At 40.5% G+C, this 18,115-nt stretch overlaps 1 protein-coding gene across 2 annotated transcripts in view; it reads right to left on the bottom strand.

The window, feature by feature from the left end:
• Nucleotides 1-18,115, bottom strand: part of RRM1 (ribonucleotide reductase catalytic subunit M1) — a 46,030-nt gene that overhangs the window by 24,015 nt on the left and 3,900 nt on the right. Inside the window, exons 2-7 of one of the 2 annotated variants that reach the window (XM_010366944.2) lie at nt 14,728-14,816; nt 9,957-10,134; nt 7,774-7,874; nt 5,637-5,696; nt 3,367-3,406; nt 2,943-3,105 (exon numbers count right to left, since the gene is read on the bottom strand). In XM_010366944.2, coding sequence (XP_010365246.1) covers nt 2,943-3,105; nt 3,367-3,406; nt 5,637-5,696; nt 7,774-7,874; nt 9,957-10,134; nt 14,728-14,816 — 631 coding nt within the window. The remainder of the gene's footprint in view (nt 1-2,942; nt 3,106-3,366; nt 3,407-5,636; nt 5,697-7,773; nt 7,875-9,956; nt 10,135-14,727; nt 14,817-18,115) is intronic. The other variant, XM_010366945.2, reaches the window with a different exon arrangement.

The raw sequence follows: 18,115 nt of genomic DNA, 5'->3' as shown, positions 1-18,115 counted from the left end.
ATGATGGACCACATATACGACAGTGGTCATCCAATAATCTAAGGTTAATTTATTATTGAAGAAAATATTTTTAAAATAAATTTAGTGTGCACAATGTTTATACAGTCTACAGTCGTCAGTAATGTACTAGGCCTTCATATTCTCTTTTTTTTTTTTTTTGAGATAGCGTTTCACTCTTGTTGCCCAGGCTGGAGTGTAGTGGTGTGATGTTGGCTCACTGCAACCTCTGCCTTCCAGGTTCAAGCAATTCTGCCTCAATCTCCCAAGTAGCTGGGATTGTAGGCGCCCGTCACCATACCCAGCTAATTTCTGCATTTTTAGTAGAGACAGGGTTTCACCATGTTGGCCCTGTGGTCTTGAACTCCTGACCTTGTGATCCACCCGCCTCAGCCCCCACAAAGTGCTGGGATTACAGGCGTAAGTCACCGTGCTCAGCTAGGGCTTCATATTCATTCACCACTCACTTACTAACTCAACCAAAGCAATTTTCAGTCCTACAAGCTCTATTCATAACTGTCCTATACAGATGTATCTTTTTTTATCTTTTTTTCATCTTTTTTTTTGGAGACGGAGTCTCACTCTGTTGTCCAGGCTGGAGTGCAGTGGCACAATCCTGGCTCACTGCAACCTCTGACTCTCAGGTTCAAGCAATTCTCCTGCCTCAGCCTCCCGAGTAGGTGGGACTATAGGCACACACTGCCATGACTGGCTAATTTTTTAATATATATTTTTTAGTAGAGACAGGGTTTCACCCTGTTGGCCAGGCTGGTTTCGAACTCCTGACCTCAGGCAATCCGCCCGCCTTGGCCTCCCAAAGTGCTAGGATTACAGGCATGAGCCACCGTGCCCGGCCCATTTTTTATCTTTTATAGAGTACTTTAACTGTGATATGTTTGGATACACAAATACTTACCATTGTATTACAAAGGCCTACAGTATTCAGTACAGTAACATGCTACACAGGTTTATAGCCTACGAGCAGCAACAGGCTATGCCATATATCCTATATGTGTAGTAGGCTATACCATCTAGGCTTACATAAGTACATTGTGTAATGTCTGCACAAGAAAACCACCTTACAACACATTTCTCAGAATATATCCCCATCGTTAAGAAATGCATGACTGTAGGTTAAGACTTAATTTTCTAACAGCTAAAGTACAGAAACTTAACTGATTGATGTATATTGAACTTATATCCAGATATTTTGCTGAAATCTTTTATTTCTAATAATGTGTCTGCAGATACTCTTGAGTTTCCTATGTAAAAGTCATTTCTTTCAATCATTACAGTTTTGTTCTCTGATTTCCAGTCTTCTCTTTTTCTTATTTTACTGTGCTGGCTCAGCCTCCACTAACATGCTGAAAAAAGGGATGATACCATCTAGGTTTTTATTGGATATCTTTTGCCAAATTAAGGAAGTTATTTTCTGTATCAATTTTGTTAAAGTGTTTACTATGAAAGAGCATTAAACTGCATAAAATGTTAATGCAATGAATTACATTATTTTTGACATTACCATGTTCTTGAATTCCTGAAACAAACCAACGTGATAATGGGTATTTTTTTTTTTAATGTATTACCAGACTGTTAGTGTTCCTTTTCTCAACAAATGGCATCATCATTAATCCTGTTACTTACTGTATCCATAAATGCAAGAACTACTGTTGACCCATATTCTGTCAATCCGACATCCTAAATATCTTTTATATATATTTTTATCTTAATCAAGGTATCACTCTGTTGCCCAGGCTAGAGTGCAGTGGCATAATCATGGCTCATGGCAGCCTTGAACTCCTGACCTCAAGTGATCTTCCCACCTCAGCCTTCCAAAGTGTTGGAATTACAGATGTGAGCCACCATGCCTGGCCGTAAATATCTTTTGATCTATCTGCTTCTGTCAATTTCTACTTTCACCTCCCTAATCTAAACTACCACAGTTTCTTATATAAACTGCTATAAGAGAGTCCCCTAACTAGTTCTTGGCACTTATTTTCTTTTTTTTTTTTTTTTTGAGACGGAGTCTTGCTCTGCCACCCAGGCTGGAGTGCAGTGGCCGGATCTCAGCTCACTGCAAGCTCCACCTCCCAGGTTCACACCATTCTCCTGCCTCACCTTCCCCAGTAGCTGGGACTACAGGCGCCCGCCTCGTCGCCCGGCTAGTTTTTTGTATTTTTAAGTAGAGACAGGGTTTCACCGTATTAGCCAGGATGGTCTCGATCTCCTGACCTCGTGATCCTCCCGTCTCGGCCTCCCAAAGTGCTGGGATTACAGGCTTGAGCCACCGCGCCCGGCCACTTATTTTCTTTTTAAAACAACCTTATTGAAATGTAATTCACACCAGGCATGGTGGCTCATGCCTGTAATCCCAGCACTTTGGGAGGCCAAGGTGGGTGGATCACCTAAGGTCAGGAGTTCAAGACCAGCCTGACCAACATGGTGAAACCCCATCTCTACTAAAAATACAAAAATTAGCCGGGTATGGTGGCGGGCACCTGTAATTCCAGCTACTCAAGAGGCTGAGGCAGGAGAATTGCTTGTACCCCGGAGGCGCCACTGCACTCCAGCCTGGGTGACAGAGTGAGACTCTGTCTCAAAAAAAAAAAAAAAAGAAATACAATTCACAAATAATATAATTCCCCATTTAAAGTGTACTACTCAATGGCTTTTAATATACTCACAGAGTTGTGTAACCATCACCACAATCCAATCAATTTTAGAACATTTTTGTTATAAGCATTTACCTTTTCTCCAAATCATTTACCACATTACAGTCAGAGATCTTTCCAGAATCTAAATCTCATTTAATCAGAGCAGGCAGCGATTAAAAGTTCATTAAATTATTTTTTATGTGATGAACTGCCCAGTTTCTTCAGGTCAAGGTTTAATTCCCTACTCAAAACACATACCTAGAAAGTTGTGGGTATACTCAAAACACCTACCTAGAAAGTTGTGGGCGGTTGGTACCAGCATTGAAGAGAGTGGGAGAAGCATGAGTAAACCACCTCTCAGAAAGAAGATTATATGTTTCAATTGCTGCATCAATGTCTTCTTTGTGGATCCCAACAGATACTCTCATCAACATATGTTGTGGTCTTTCAGCCACTATAGACAAAAGAGGAGTTTTCACATGATGAGACATGTCAGAAAAAGTAGGTTGAGATAAGTATTTGAATTTTAGAAAAGGATACCGAAAGGAAACTAGAAAAGCTTTATACTAATAAGCAGGACAATTATCCACAAACTAAACCTAAAGTCCAAAATGTTATCTGGAGTGTAAGTAGGAATATTAAGACTTATAGCTCAAAGCTATATATTCAATAAAATCAGTAGAAAATGTAACACACAAACATGTTCATTTCTCACCTTTTCCATTGATCTTCAACAAATAAGACCGCTCTAGCGTCTAGAAAGAGAGAAACAACAAAAAATTTTCAGAGCATTGTTTTTAAAGACGCAGTGGATATATCATCCACTATAAGACAATCTCTTTAAATCTTGGCCGTTTCTATAAAATTTCAAATGAAAAGAATAGCACATTTACTCTTCCTAGCTTCATCTGGAACATTATCATTGGCACTTTTTTTTTTTTTTTTTGAGACGGAGTCCTGTTCTGTTGCCCAGGATGGAGTGCAGTGGCGCGATCTTGGCTCACTGCAAGCTCTGCCTCCTAGGTTCATGCCATTCTCCTGCCTTGGCCTACAGGCGCCCGCCACCATGCCTGGCTAATTTTTTTTTTTCTATTTTTAGTAGAGACCATGTTAGCCAGGATTATCATTGGCACTTTTTTAAAAAAAACTTTTTAAAACATTTTGTAGACACATGGTCTCCCTGTATTGCCCAGGCTGGTCTCACACTCCTGAGCTCAAGGAATCCTCCCATCTCAGCCTCGTCACTGGCACTTTTGTTTCGGCAGAGACTGCATGAAAATTTCTGGAAAAAGTCAGCTCTGTACACATTAACAGCAGAAGTTGTAGTATTCATCATTATCATCATCATCAACATCACAACAGCTAACACTTAAAAAGTGCCTGTAACAGACTAGGCACTGATCTAAGCAACATACACACTCGTTTAATCCCCTGAAGACTCCTCATGGGGATTAAATGAGCAACATATACATCAGGGATTCTTCAGGGGATTAAATGAGTATATGTTGTTTAGAGCAGTGCCTAGTCTGTCACAGGCACCTTTTCTTTTTGAGACAGAGTCTCACTCTGTCACCCAGGCTGGAATGCAGTGGCGCGATCTTGGCTCACTGCAACCTCCGTCTCCTAAGTATAAGCAGTTATCCTGCCTCAGCCTCCCAAGTAGCTGGACTTACAGGCATGCACCACCATGCCCAGCTAATTTTTGTATTTTTTAGTAGAGAGGGCACTTCGCCCCGTGGTCCAGGCTGGTCTCCAACTCCTGACCTCGGGTGTTCAGCCTGCCTTGGCCTTCCAAAGTGCTGGGATTACAGGCGTAAGCCACCACACCCAGCCTGTTATAGGCACTTTAAATTGAAATTTAAATTAAATTGGCCGCAGTGGCTAATGCCTGTAATCCCAGCACTTTGGAAGGCCAAGGCAAGTGGGTCACCTGAGGTCAGGAGTTCAAGACCAGCCTGGCCAATATGGCGAAACTCTGTCTCTACTAACAATACAAAAATTAGCTGGGCGTGGTGGTGTGCGCCTGTAGTCCCAGCTACTCAGGAGGCTGAGGCAGGAGAACTGCTTATACTCGGGAGACAGAGGTTGCAGTCAGCCAAGATCGCGCTGCTGCACTCCAGCCTGGGTGACACAGTGAGACTCAGTCTCAAAAAAAAAAATTTTTTTTAATTAAATTTGCTGTTGAAATTTTATATTCTCCCCATTCTAAAAAGGAGGAAACAAACACAGAGAGATTAAATAACTTGCTAAAGGGCCAGGCGCGGTGGCTCAAGCCTGTAATCCCAGCACTTTGGGAGGCCGAGATGGGTGGATCACGAGGTCAGGAGATCGAGACCATCCTGGCTAACACGGTGAAAACCCATCTCTACTAAAAAATTCAAGAAACTAGCCGGGTGAGGTGGCGGGTGCCTGTAGTCCCAGCTACTCGGGAGGCTGAGGCAGGAGAATGGTATGAACTCGGGAGGCGGAGCTTACAGTGAGCCGAGATCCAGCCACTGCAGTCCAGCCTGGGCGACAGAGCGAGACTCCGTCTCAAAAATAAATAAATAAATAAATAAATAAATAAATAAATAAATAAATAGCTTGCTAATAAGAAATAGAGACTGGAATTCAGGTGGACACTGACATTCATGTTCTCAGTCACTACACTACACTATACTATACTATACTATACTATACTATACTATACTATACTGCCTATCAACGCAAAAATACTTAGAATGTTATGAATCACTTATGATAATTTATCTGCATAACTCCTCAGGTAATCCAGAAGTAATATGTGGAAAATTCAAAAATTGCAAATAGATAAGCTACCTTTGCCTTAATTCAAACCACCACTGCTACCTTAACCCCACTAACTCCCCAGGTCCACCCCAACTCCAAACAACTTATGGCCTTGATAACTGTCATCAAAACATAAATAAAATCCTGTATTTCATGATTTAAGTACAAGTCCCCACATACTTGAAACCCATTATTTACCTTAAAGCCAAAGTAATTGTAAGAGAAATCTCGGTCATAGATAATGGCAGAATTCAGGCGCTGATAGGGGTGAAAAAGAACACATAATTAAATTAAAATAATTACTTATTTTCACAAAATCTGTTGTCTCTCAGCCCTGACTCCAGAACTAAAATCAACACAGATAACACTAAGCATTATTACTGTAGAATAGAAGTCCATCTAACCTTCTAAAAAAAAGAAACAATATATATAAATTAAGTATCCTAATTAGGTTTAAAAATATGTATATTACAACACTAGAAGATAATACATAAATACATGTTGTGAGATTAAATGTAATTTTCCAAACTTTCACTATTATGTTTATAGTATGTTTTGAAAGGGGGAAAAAACATGAGCATAAATGGGACTATATTATCATCCTTAAACATGTTTTTAGATTACTATTAATCCAAAAGCATTGGTACTACATATTTACTAATACATATATATATTTACTTCAAAAAGTAGCCTACCTCAAACTGTATATAACAGTATATGTAATAAACAATGAAGGAAGTAGGCTTACGTTAATTCTGAGGCTTTTCAAAATCTATGGTCCTTTAACAAGTTTCAGACAAACCACTATTGTAACAGTAAGATTTTATAGTGTAACTGGTCATTATTACAGAGTTTTAGTAGGCTATAAAGCCATTCAGAGGAAAACAAAAGCAGTAACGTACAAATAATCATTTTTGATAGAAAAAAACAGAGCCAGGTTTTCAAAATACTAACAGTGTTTCTACATAATGATCCATATCTAAGGACTAGAAAAACCTATATGAAAGCTTGCTTTTCTTCTCTCTTAAAATTTTAAGGCCATCTTTGTTGCCAAAGGCAGGTATGGGCTCAGTATGAATATTACAGAACTGAAATACTTGACTATCAATAGACATATTTTTAGACACAGGTTTGATGCTGCTGCTGTATTTTTGTCTTCAACTTGTCTTCAAGATTACACAAATTAATAACACACAAACAACTCAGTTTTCTCCTAGTCTCTTTAACATCAGATACATGTTTAGAGAGATAGTTAATTAATCATTCTTTTTTTTTTTTTTTTTTTTGAGACTGAGTATTGCTCTGTTGCCCAGGCTAGAATGCAGTGGCATGATCTTGGCTCACTGCAAGCTCCGCCTCCCGGATTCACACCATTCTCTCGCCTCAGCCTCCTGAGTACCTGGGACTACAGGCGCGTGCTAATTTTTTGTATTTTTAGTAGAGACAGGGTTTCACTGTGTTAGTAAGGATGGTTTCGATCTCCTGACCTCGTGATCCACCCACCTCGGCCTTCCAAAGTGCTGGGATTACAGGCGTGAGCCCCCTCACCCAGCCTAATCATTCTATTACCTAAAGTTAAAACTGGTCTCTAACCTGTCCAGACATACATGGTAAATAAATCCTGTGTGTAAAAGGGCTGGTTAGGCTACATCTTTTCCCTTCTGTCCTCTGGCATCTAGTTAAGAAAGCGGTTCAAATACAAGTGGATAATTTTTAAGCTGCTGAGCATGAGCTTGTAAAATTTTACCTGAGCAATCTTTTTGGGAGTCAGTTTGGCAATGCCTATCAAAATTTTGAATTCACATACACATTGGCTCAGCAATTCAACTGAAAGGATTTATCTTACAGATATATTCATCTATGGGCAAAACACCTACCATACAAGAATATTCACTGCAGTGAAAAGATGAAAACCAAATATTGATCACTAAAGGAATTCTAACACATACATACAATGACAATATATCTATAAAATGGAACATTATACAACTGTTATAAAAAAATGGGTAAATTCATAAAGGCTGATAGAGAACAAACAAGATATACTTACAAGTGAAAAAAGTATCAATGAAAACTATGCACAGTACAGTACCACTGAAAATAAAAATATGTATGTACACACATGTATGCACACACATGTACGTACAAAATAGCTCCGGAAAAATACATTTTAAAACGATAAAGTTGTTTCTAAAGAGGAAAATCAGGAATCGGGGCAGGAAAAAAAACAGAATTGTATTTACCTGTATCTTCTGTAGTGTTTAAATTTTCTAAAATGTGTGCAATATTAAAAAAGACTATCAAAAAATTTCCACCAGAAAAGTGTTATACATACATCCTTATTAGCCAAAACAATATCCAATGTTGACTTGGCCACCATGGGAGAGTGTTTGCCATTATGTGGATTTATGTAGTTATAGAGGTCTTCCATCACATCTAAAAAAATACAACAAAAAATGAAAATATATCAAGACCACTTAACAGCTAATTCAATCTTTAGGTAATAGTTGAAAACAGTGGTTCTCAACCCTTTTCTTCATCTCAACCCACCTCAATACCTAGCATATAAAGTGCTCAACAAACACATACATGTTGAAGAAATATGTAATGCCTCATTTAAGGAAACAATCTTCTAGAGTTAAAGTGATTATAAGCTCTTGTAGTTTAAAATAGATTCCTGGGTCGGGCACAGTGGCTCACGCCTGTAATCCTAGCACTTTGGGAGGCTGAGGCAGGCGGGTCACGAGGTCAGGAGATCAAGACCATCCTGGCTAACACGGTGAAACCCCGTCTCTACTAAAAATACAAAAACTTAGCCGGGCATGGTGGCACGCGCCTGTAGTCCCAGTTACTCGGGAGGCTGAGGCAGGAGAATGGCATGAACCCGGGAGGCGGGGCTAGCAGTGAGCCGAGATTGCGCCACTGCACTCCAGCCTGGGTGACAAAGCGAGACTCTGTCTCAAAAATATAAAAATAAAAATAAAATAAAAATAAATAAATAAATAAAACAGATTCCTAAGGCTGGACAGTGGCTCACATCTGTAATCCCAGCTCTTTGGGAAGCTAGCCACCCACCTCAGCCTCCTGAGTAGCTGGAATGACAGGCACACACTACTATACCTTGTTAACGTTTTTAATTTTGGAGAGAAAGGGTCTCACTATGTTGCCCTGGCTAGTCTTGAACTCCTGGGCTCAAGTAATCCTCCTGCCTTGGCCTCCCAAAGTGCTGGGATTAGGCCCACCATGCCTGGCATAAAATTTTTAAAAACTCTTTTTTCCTTTTTGGCTCCCGATAGGAAACAATAAAGATTTTTTAATCTCAGTCTACCAGCTGGCTTCTTATATATTGAACAAATTATTTAACTTTCCCTTTCCCACATTCCTTAAGCTGTAAAATGGTAGTGATGAAATGAAGAGTTCGCATATAGTGAGAAAGGAGCAACTGTAACATTTTGTTTAACCCAAAACTTGTCAATAAATATTATTCATTTTTCCAACCATATCACCACCAAGTGCCTCACAATGGGCTTTAAAAAAAAAGAGAGAAAGTCCAGGTGCAGTGACTCACGCCTGTAAGCCCAGCACTTCGGGAGACCAAGGAGGGCAGATCACCTCAGGTCAGGAGTTTGAGACCAGCCTGGGCAACATGGTGAAACCCCATCTCTACTACAAATATAAAAATTAGCTGGGCGTGGTGGCAGGTGCCTGTAATCCCAAGCTACTCGGGAGGCTGAGGCAGGAGAATCGCTTGAACCCGGGAGGCGGAGGTTTCAGTGAGCCGAATCATACCATTGCACTCCAGCCTGGGTGATAAGAGCAAAACTTTATCTCAAAAAAAATTAAAAAATTTAAAAAGAGAGAGAATAAAAAACTTAAAGAACAAAGATACATCAACTCTTTTATACAGCAGATAGGCAGCATGGAGAAATAGGAAACTGTAGTCCACTCTTTCCCACTAATTTACATATTTGCCATTTATTTATTTATTTATTTATGAGACAGAGAGAGTCTCACTCTGTCGCCCAGGCCGGAGTGCAGTGGCATAGGCTTGGCTCACTGCAATCTCCGCCTCCCGGGTTCAAGCAATTCTCCTGCCTCAGCCTCCCGAGTAGCTGAGATTATGGGCCCCCGCCACCACGCCCAGCTAATTTTTTGCATTTTTAGTAGAGGTGGGGTTTCACCATGTTGGCCAGGCTGGTCTCAAACTCCTGACCTAAGCGATCCACCTGCTCGGCCTCCCAAAGCACTGGGATTACAGGCGTGAGCCACTGCACCTGGTCTATTTTATAATTTTAGATTTTTCTTAAAACGTAGAGATGGGGTTTCGCCACATTGCCCAAGCTGGTCTCAAACTCCTGGACTCAAGCAATTTGCCTGCCTTGACTTCCCAAATTGCTGAGATTTGAGGTGTAAGCCACCCCACCTAGCCATATTTGCTTCTTTAAACAGTCAAGATTTCTACTACCCTTATTACTTTTCTGAGAATACTAAATTTTTACTTTTTCACCCGAGACTTACCACTGAACACTTTCTTTGTTTCTTTGTGCAAGTTAGAGACAGCAATCCTGGCTGCCAGGATAGCATAGTCAGGGTGCTTAGTAGTCAAGGTTGCAGCTGTTTCAGCAGCCAAAGTATCTAGTTCCACTGTGGTGACCCCACTGTACAAGCCTTGGATTACTTTCATGGTGATCTGAGCCTACAAAAATAAAACCAAGAATTACTTGAGCTTTCCTAAGAAACAATAGCTTCCTTAAAAGAGTAATTAAGAAAACCATCATGGCCAGGTGTGGTAGTACATATGTATAGTTCTAGCTACTCAGCGGTTGAGGTGAGGGGATCACTTAAGCTTAGCAGTTCATGACCCTATTAAAAAAAAAAAAAAAAAAAAGCCAAGCGTTGTGGCTCACACCCATAATCACAGCACTTTGGGAAGCCAATATGGGAGAATGGCTTAAGTCCAGGAGTTCAAGACTAGCCTGGGCAAGCTAGGAAGACCACCCCCCCATCTCCACAAATAATAAAAAAATTAGCTGGGTGTGGTGGTACACACCTGTGATCCCAGCTACTCAGGAAGCTGAGGCTGCAAGGAGCTGTGATTATGCCACTGCACTCCAGCCTGGGCAACAGAGTGAGACCCTGTCTCAAAAAAAAAAAAAGGAAAGAAAAAAAGAAAACAATCAAATTCACATCACAATATAAACGACAGGTTGGGCACAGTGGATCACACCTGTAATCCCAACACTTTGGAAGGCCGAGGTAAGAGGCTCGCTTGAGCACAGGAGTTTGGGACAAACCTAAGCAATATGAGACCCTATCCCTACTAAAAATTAAAAAATTAGCCAGTCAAGGTGGTAAGTCCCTGTGGTTGCAGCTACAGGGTAAGCTGAGGCGGGAGGAATGCTTGTACTGGGGAAGTCAAGGCTGCACTGAGCTATCTATGATCATGGCACTACACTCCAGCCTGGGCAACACAGTGAGACCCTGTCTGAAACAAAGAACAAGACAATTTACTTCTCTGAAAAATTATCTTTCAGAATGGTGGGCAGTGGGAAACTTAGTAATGAGAATGCATAACCCAGCAGAACTACAGAAAATGTATACTACATATAAAATGAAGGTGTCATTTTAAAAAATCTAAATATAGCCTTTAAATCAATTAGTCTCACAGGGAAATAGCTGAAAACATACTAATGATTCTATATTTCCCTATTTTCATTCAAATTCTCCCAACAGACTAATGATTCTATATAAGTATTTCCCCATTTTTCATTCAGATCCTCCCTAAGTGATCAGGGCTCCAGCTTCATACTTACTTTTCCCGAATTCCATATAAGGATAAGTACAGAAAAGCAAATGAAGCAAACTTTAATCATGCCAATTAAAGGAGAAAGAAGTATAAATTAGGTTTGGGGCTGAGTCATGATAATTTAATGACTACTCTGTCTTTAGCACTTCACAAATTACAAAGTGCAACCTCCACCCCTGGGGTTCAAATGATTCCCAACCAAAGTTGATTAAAAATTATCAACTTTGACAATCTCTGACATTTCATAATCACTTTATGAGATGATTATTACTATACCTATTTTACATTAAGAACCTGAGGCTCAGGTTACTGGGACTTGCCCAAGGTTATATTATCATACAAGTCTTCTGGCCCCAATCCCATTAAACCTCACTGTATTTCACTGTTTTCAAGGCCACATTATAAGTTCTTTTTTTTTTTTTTTTTTTTTGAGACGGAGTTTCGCTCTGTGGCCCGGGCTGGAGTGCAGTGGCCGGATCTCAGCTCACTGCAAGCTCTGCCTCCCAGGTTCACGCCATTCTCCTGCCTCAGCCTCCCGAGTAGCTGGGACTACAGGCGCCCGCCACCTCGCCCGGCTAGTTTTTTGCATTTTTTAGTAGAGACGGAGTTTCACCATGTTAGCCAGGAGGGTCTCGATCTCCTACCTCGTGATCCACCCGCCTCGGCCTCCCAAAGTGCTGGGATTACAGGCTTGAGCCACCGCGCCCGGCTATAAGTTCATTTTTAAGATATGTAATGCACAAGGTATTAGCATACTTTTTTTTTTTTTTTTTTTTTTTTTTGAGACGGAGTCTCGCTCTGTCCCCCTGGCTGGAGTGCAGAGGCGCGATCTCGGCTCACTGCAAGCTCCGCCTCCTGGGTTCACGCCATTCTCCTGCCTCAGCCTCCTGAGTAGCTGGGACTACAGGCGCCCGCCACCGCACCCGGCTAATTTTTTTTTGTATTTTTAGTAGAGACAGGGTTTCACCGTGGTCTCGATCTCCTGACCTTGTGATCCGCCCGCCTCGGCCTCCCAAAGTGCTGGGATTACAGGCGTGAGCCACCGCGCCCGGCCAGCATACATTTTTAAGAAAAACAAATTCTAAGTTGTGAGTGTGTGTGTTTATTGAATCTTTAAGAAACCACTTAATCCAACAGAAAATAAATGTATTTCCCAGCAAAACAATGCATACCCCCCTCAAAAAAAAAAGACACATACATGTGTAACTATTTTAACAGTCTGCAATCTATTCTAATTATAATATAGCTAAACCCAAGTTGCTCCCGATCACTTTCTTCCCAGATCCAGTAGATAAGGTGTGTTCAGTATAAGAGCAGTGAAGTCTTCTAAATAGTTTCTAGAGCAATATGGCAAACAATTAGAACTCAGAATAAAATACCATCTGTGTGCTAACTGTGCTGTGCCAGATCTAACAGCATACACAGTTTTTCTTTCTTTCTTTTTGAGACAGGGTCTCATTCTGTGGCCTATGCTGGAGTACAGTGGCACAGTCTCAGCTCACAGCAACCTCAACCTCCAGGACTCAAGCGATCCTCCCACCACCAAGTAGCTGGGACTACGGGCATGCGCCACCATGCCCAGCTAATTTTTGTTTTTTTTTGTTTTGTTTTGTTTTTTGTAGAAACAGGGTTGAGGGAAGGCACGGTGTGGCTCACACCTGTAATCCCAGCACTTTGGGAGGCCAAGCCGGGCAGATCACTTGAGGCCAGGAGTTCATGCCTGGCCAACATGGCAAAACCCTGTCTCTACTAAAAATACAAAAAAAAATAGCCGGGCATGGTGGCACATGCCTGTAATCCCAGCAGAGGGAGGCTGAGGCACAAGAATCATTTGAACCCCAGGGGCGGAGGCTGCAGTGGGCCAAGATTGTGCCACTGCACCTGGGCAGTTTCACCACGTTGCCCAGGCTGGTCTCAAACTCCTGAGCCTAAGCAATCCGCCTACCTCGGTCTCCCAAAGTGCTGGGATTACAGACGTGCACCAACAGTTTTTCAACAGAATCTACCTTAGGAAGTTTGAGGATGCTGCAACACTCCTGCGCTCTAAAATGTACTACTGCATGAGGCAATAGAACATGTGGGAGTGAAGAGACCTAGGTGCTTCTCCCTATACTCCCACTAACTTAAGTCACTTCCCTCTCTCTTTGGAACTTTCTTACCTATAAAACAAAGATGAAATGGGATGGGCTCTTAAGGTTCATTCCAACTCTAACATTCTACTATTCTAATTATTGTCTTAAGTCCTCAATGTAAAAGAGAATTTACAATAAACATATTTTCAAGATGCATAAAATCATTTTCTCTTGACCAAACTTACTTTGGTCAAGTGGCTAATAAGATATATGTCAAGCACTGAGGATATCACAACAATAAGATACACAGCCCATCCTCAATTCTAGGGTAGGACAAAGACCTATAATTAATTTCCATGTTATATGATTAAAGCTATGAGATGAGCACAGGTTTTACAGCAGTACAGATAAGATACCTAAATAAGGAGATGGAAATATGGGTGGATTTGAAAAAAAGAGTTCTTAGAGATTCTCATTTAAGGAAGATCATTTTAGAAGTCAGGTGGAAGACGAGTTTGAAGAGGGCAAGATTAGACGAAGTCCAGGACACTACAGAGACCACAGAAAACAGTCCAGATAACTGATGAGAGTCTAGAATATAGAAGTTATAAAGGATAAGGAGAAAAGCAGAGCTTTTTTGAATTTATGAAGTTTGTTCATTTATGAATAGTTTGCTCTTGACTTAAATATTGTCCATGAAATCTACTTTATATTACTTAAATCTTTTTACATAAATAACAAAAAGCAAATTTTAAACCAGTCCCTACCTAAATAACCACAATTCCAAAACAAACTTTAGGCTTCCTTTTTTTTTTTTTTTTTTTTTTTTTTTTTGTTCAGAGGGAGTTTCGCTCTATCGCCCAGGCTGGAGTGCAGTGGCACAATCTCGGCTCACTGCAACTTCTGCCTCCCAGGTTCAAGTGATTCTCCTGCCTCAGCCTCCCAAGTAGCTGGGATTACAGGCGCCCACCACCAGGCCCAGCTAATTTTTGTATTTTTAGTAGAGACAGCATTTCATCAGTTGGCCAGGCTGTTCTTGAACTCCTGACCTCAGGTGATGCGCCCACCTCAGCCTCTCAAAGTGCTGGGATTACAGGCGTGAGCCACCGCACCTGGCCTAGGCTTTTCCAGTAATGAATAAAACAAGTTACTCAAGGAAATATCTGATATTAAATGGTAATATCAAATTTTCCTCTTTACTCACATTCATAGTTCTCTGAAAAGTGAGAACTCACAGGACAGAACCAAAATTAAGAAAAAAAAATGTTTTAAGCAATGAATTCAAATTTTATATCAAAGGGCATAGCCAGAATACCAAAGTATATCAGGTGAGTGAAGGTCCAGGAATAAGAGACAAATGGAAAGAAACACATGAAACAAGGAACCCAAGATAAAAACCATATTTACTTACAGGATCAACAAAATCCATATTGAGTCCATAACAAAGCTTCTGGATTCGAGATGTAATTTTGTCAAACATGACTCGCTCTTGGCGGCCATCTAAAGAATCAAATCATGTTAGCAATTATTAAATTCATGTTAGCAATTATTAAGACTACAATGTCAAAGAATCAAGTGTAATTAACATGTAAATTGACCAATATGAAATGCTATTTCACAGATAAGATTCAAAACCCCTCAAAAGATTCATGACAAGATTGTCTTCTCTGATGTCACCTTCAAAGAGTATGAATTCTATACAGACAGATATTTACAGATAACTTCCTAAATTCCCCCCACCCACAGTGCAGCCAAAATTACCCTTTAAAAGTTAAAATCAGAATCATATCATTACCTCCCTCAAAACTCCTAATAGCGGCTTCTTATCTCCAGAATAAAAGTCAAAATTGTTAAAAACAATCCACAGGCCAGGCGTGGTGGCTCACGCCTGTAAGCCCAGCACTTTGGGAGGCCAAGGCGGGTGGATCACCTGAGGTCAGGAGTTCTAGATCAGCCTGACCAATATGGTGAAACCCCATCTCTACTAAAAATACAAAAAATTAGCCGGGCATGGTGGCAGGGGCCTGTAATTCCAACTACTCGGGAGGCTGAGGCATGAGAATTGCTTGAACCCGGGAGGCGGAGGTTGCAGTGAGCTGAGATCACACCACTGCATTCCAGCCTGGACAACAAGAGTGAAATTCCATCTCAAAAAAAAAAAAAATCCACAGAAGCCTATACAACCTGTCCTGTGCACCCACCTCCCAATTTCACCTCCAACTCTCCCACCTTCCTTCCTATTCTACCTTGACAACCCGGCCTTCTTGCTATAGATCTCCTTTAGGTCTTTTGCTCAATGTCATCACCTTCTCAATGAGGCTTTCCCTGATGATTCCATTTTAAATTGCAATGCTCCAAATAGGGCCGTTGCTCTTCTTATTTCCCTTCCCCTTCTGTGCTTTTTCTCCATAGCACTTATCCCATCTGACATACTATATATTTTACCTAATATTTTTCATGATTTTGGACTTAGATTATATCTTTGTCCTTCTAGACAAAAAGTCTTACTACTCTTAGTTTAACCTCAAATAGTAGCTCATCCGACCTTTATTTATTCTTACCAGGAATAGTGAATATATCAAACCACCAAACAGCCTTAACCCTAGGCAAGCCACAAAACATAATTAGTCATTTCACAGATCTTCATTTGTAGAAAAGGGTTAATTATTATATCTATTCTACTTGCCTCATCAGTTTACTGTGACAATAAAATGAGATAAGGTAAAAAGTGCTTTTGTTGTAACAACTTTGGCATAGTTACAATTATGATACCTCATTATGAAATAAAGCTGCTCCTATGGGGAAAAAAATCACAGTATGTGATATACAATAGGCACTCAATAAATATTAGTGTCTCACACTGATTTAGTTTTTGTCTCCTTTGTGCACCCACAATCCATTGTAACTATAGGCTGAGTATCCTTAATTCAAAATTCCAAAATCCAAAACACTCCAAAATCCAAAACTTTTTCAATGCCAACACAATGTTCAAAGAAAATGTTCCTTGGACCATTTCAGATTTTGGATTTTCCAATTAGGGATGCCCAACCGGTAAGTATAATGTGAATATTCCAAAATCTGAAACACTTCTGGGCCCAAGCATTTTGGATAAGGAATACTCAACCTGAAGTAACCAATAAGAAACATGTTAAATATGTTTACATTTGGCCCTCTCATTCACATCTGTTTTCTCAAATTTAGTGCCTAGAACAAGGCAAGTTCTCAAACATTTGATGAAGAATAAATGAACAATAAGACATCATTATTAACCCATTATCACTAGAACAAGTTGGTTTTTCTTCTACACTGATATGTTAGCCCTTCTCTTTCTGATCACCATTGTGGTAATTTTCTGATCAGGCTCACATTTCCAGCATTTAACTCTGGAACGGGGTAAATTAACTGGCTGTCACTGGGACTGAAACCTCAGTGCTCTGGCAATTGGAAAACTAAGCAGGCAGGTAACCACAAAGCAACATTAGCGTTCTGCAATTATACATGCAGTGGCGGGGGAAAGCAACTTAGCAAAAAGAAAATTCTGCAACTGCCAGAAGTTCTGAAGTCAATCAGGAAACTGACCAAAAAAAAAAAAAAAAAGTACATTGGTAATTAATCTTAACTCACACGTGAGAATAGGAGGCAGACTAAAGATCTAAAGGTCCAATGACACACGGTTCTCTATTCTGTCATTCCACTTGGTGAGTTTTTCAAGCCAGATGTTGATTTTATCACATCAGTAATCCCTGCTTCTCACTGCCTACATTATCCTCTTCTCTCAAGCAAAGTCTTTCTTAGTTTGGCCCCAGATCTCTTCTACTGTTCCCTGTGAAATGTAAATCCCAAGAAGGCTTCCCATTCCCATATCCACATCATTGCTTATACCTTACTCTGCCCAAAAGTTCCTCTTCCACCTTTCCATACATCTAACTCCTGAGGCAGGCGGATCACCTGAGGTCAGGAGTTCGAGACCAGTCTAGCCAACATGGTGAAACCCCCGTCTCTACTAAAAATACAAAAAAAAAATGAGCTGGGTATGCTGACAGGTGCCTGTAATCCCAGCTAATCGGGAGACTGAGGCAGAAGAATTGCCTGAATCCGGGAAGCAGAGGTTGCAGTAAGCTGAGATCACACCACTGCACTCCAGCCTGGGCGACAGAGCAAGACTCAATCTCAAAAAATAAAAAATAAAACAAAAAATCCTCTAGCATACTAGTGTGATTTCCTCTTGACTATAAACTGTCTTTCATTCTTCTCTCTTCAGGAAGATGTCCCTAATCCTGTAAGACCAAGGATGCGTGCCTTTTCCACAAGATACAAACTTTCTAATTCCCTCTGCCGAGAATGTTCAGACCACAGATCTCACATTACTAGCTCTTCGTACTATTTAGGGTTCAGCTCAAATGTTGGCTTCTCAGAGAAGCCTTTCCTGGCTACCTAATCCAAGGTTATTTTCTCATTCATCTTTATCACATGATCCGATTTTACTATCATCTCATGAATCAGTATCTGAAATTAACTGATTATTATGTTTACTTATTTCTTATATATACTTACCACTCCCACCCACACCAAGTTGTAAACTCAATGAGAAATGTAATTTAGCTTTGTTCACTGCAGAATCTCTAATGCCTACAACAGCTCCTAGCACAAAGGGATGCTGAATAAATGCTTTATGAATAACTGAATGATGGCCTCTACTGCCTATACTTTAACCTCTCAAGAGTATTTATCATATCTTATCATATTACTTCTTCATTTGTCTATCTTTCTCAATTGATTGTAGGATCTTTGGAAGCTGG

Source organism: Rhinopithecus roxellana, chromosome 15 (genome assembly GCF_007565055.1).
Source record: "Rhinopithecus roxellana isolate Shanxi Qingling chromosome 15, ASM756505v1, whole genome shotgun sequence".
Classification (NCBI taxonomy): Eukaryota; Metazoa; Chordata; class Mammalia; order Primates; family Cercopithecidae; genus Rhinopithecus; species Rhinopithecus roxellana.
This window is presented reverse-complemented; position numbering and strand designations above follow the sequence as displayed.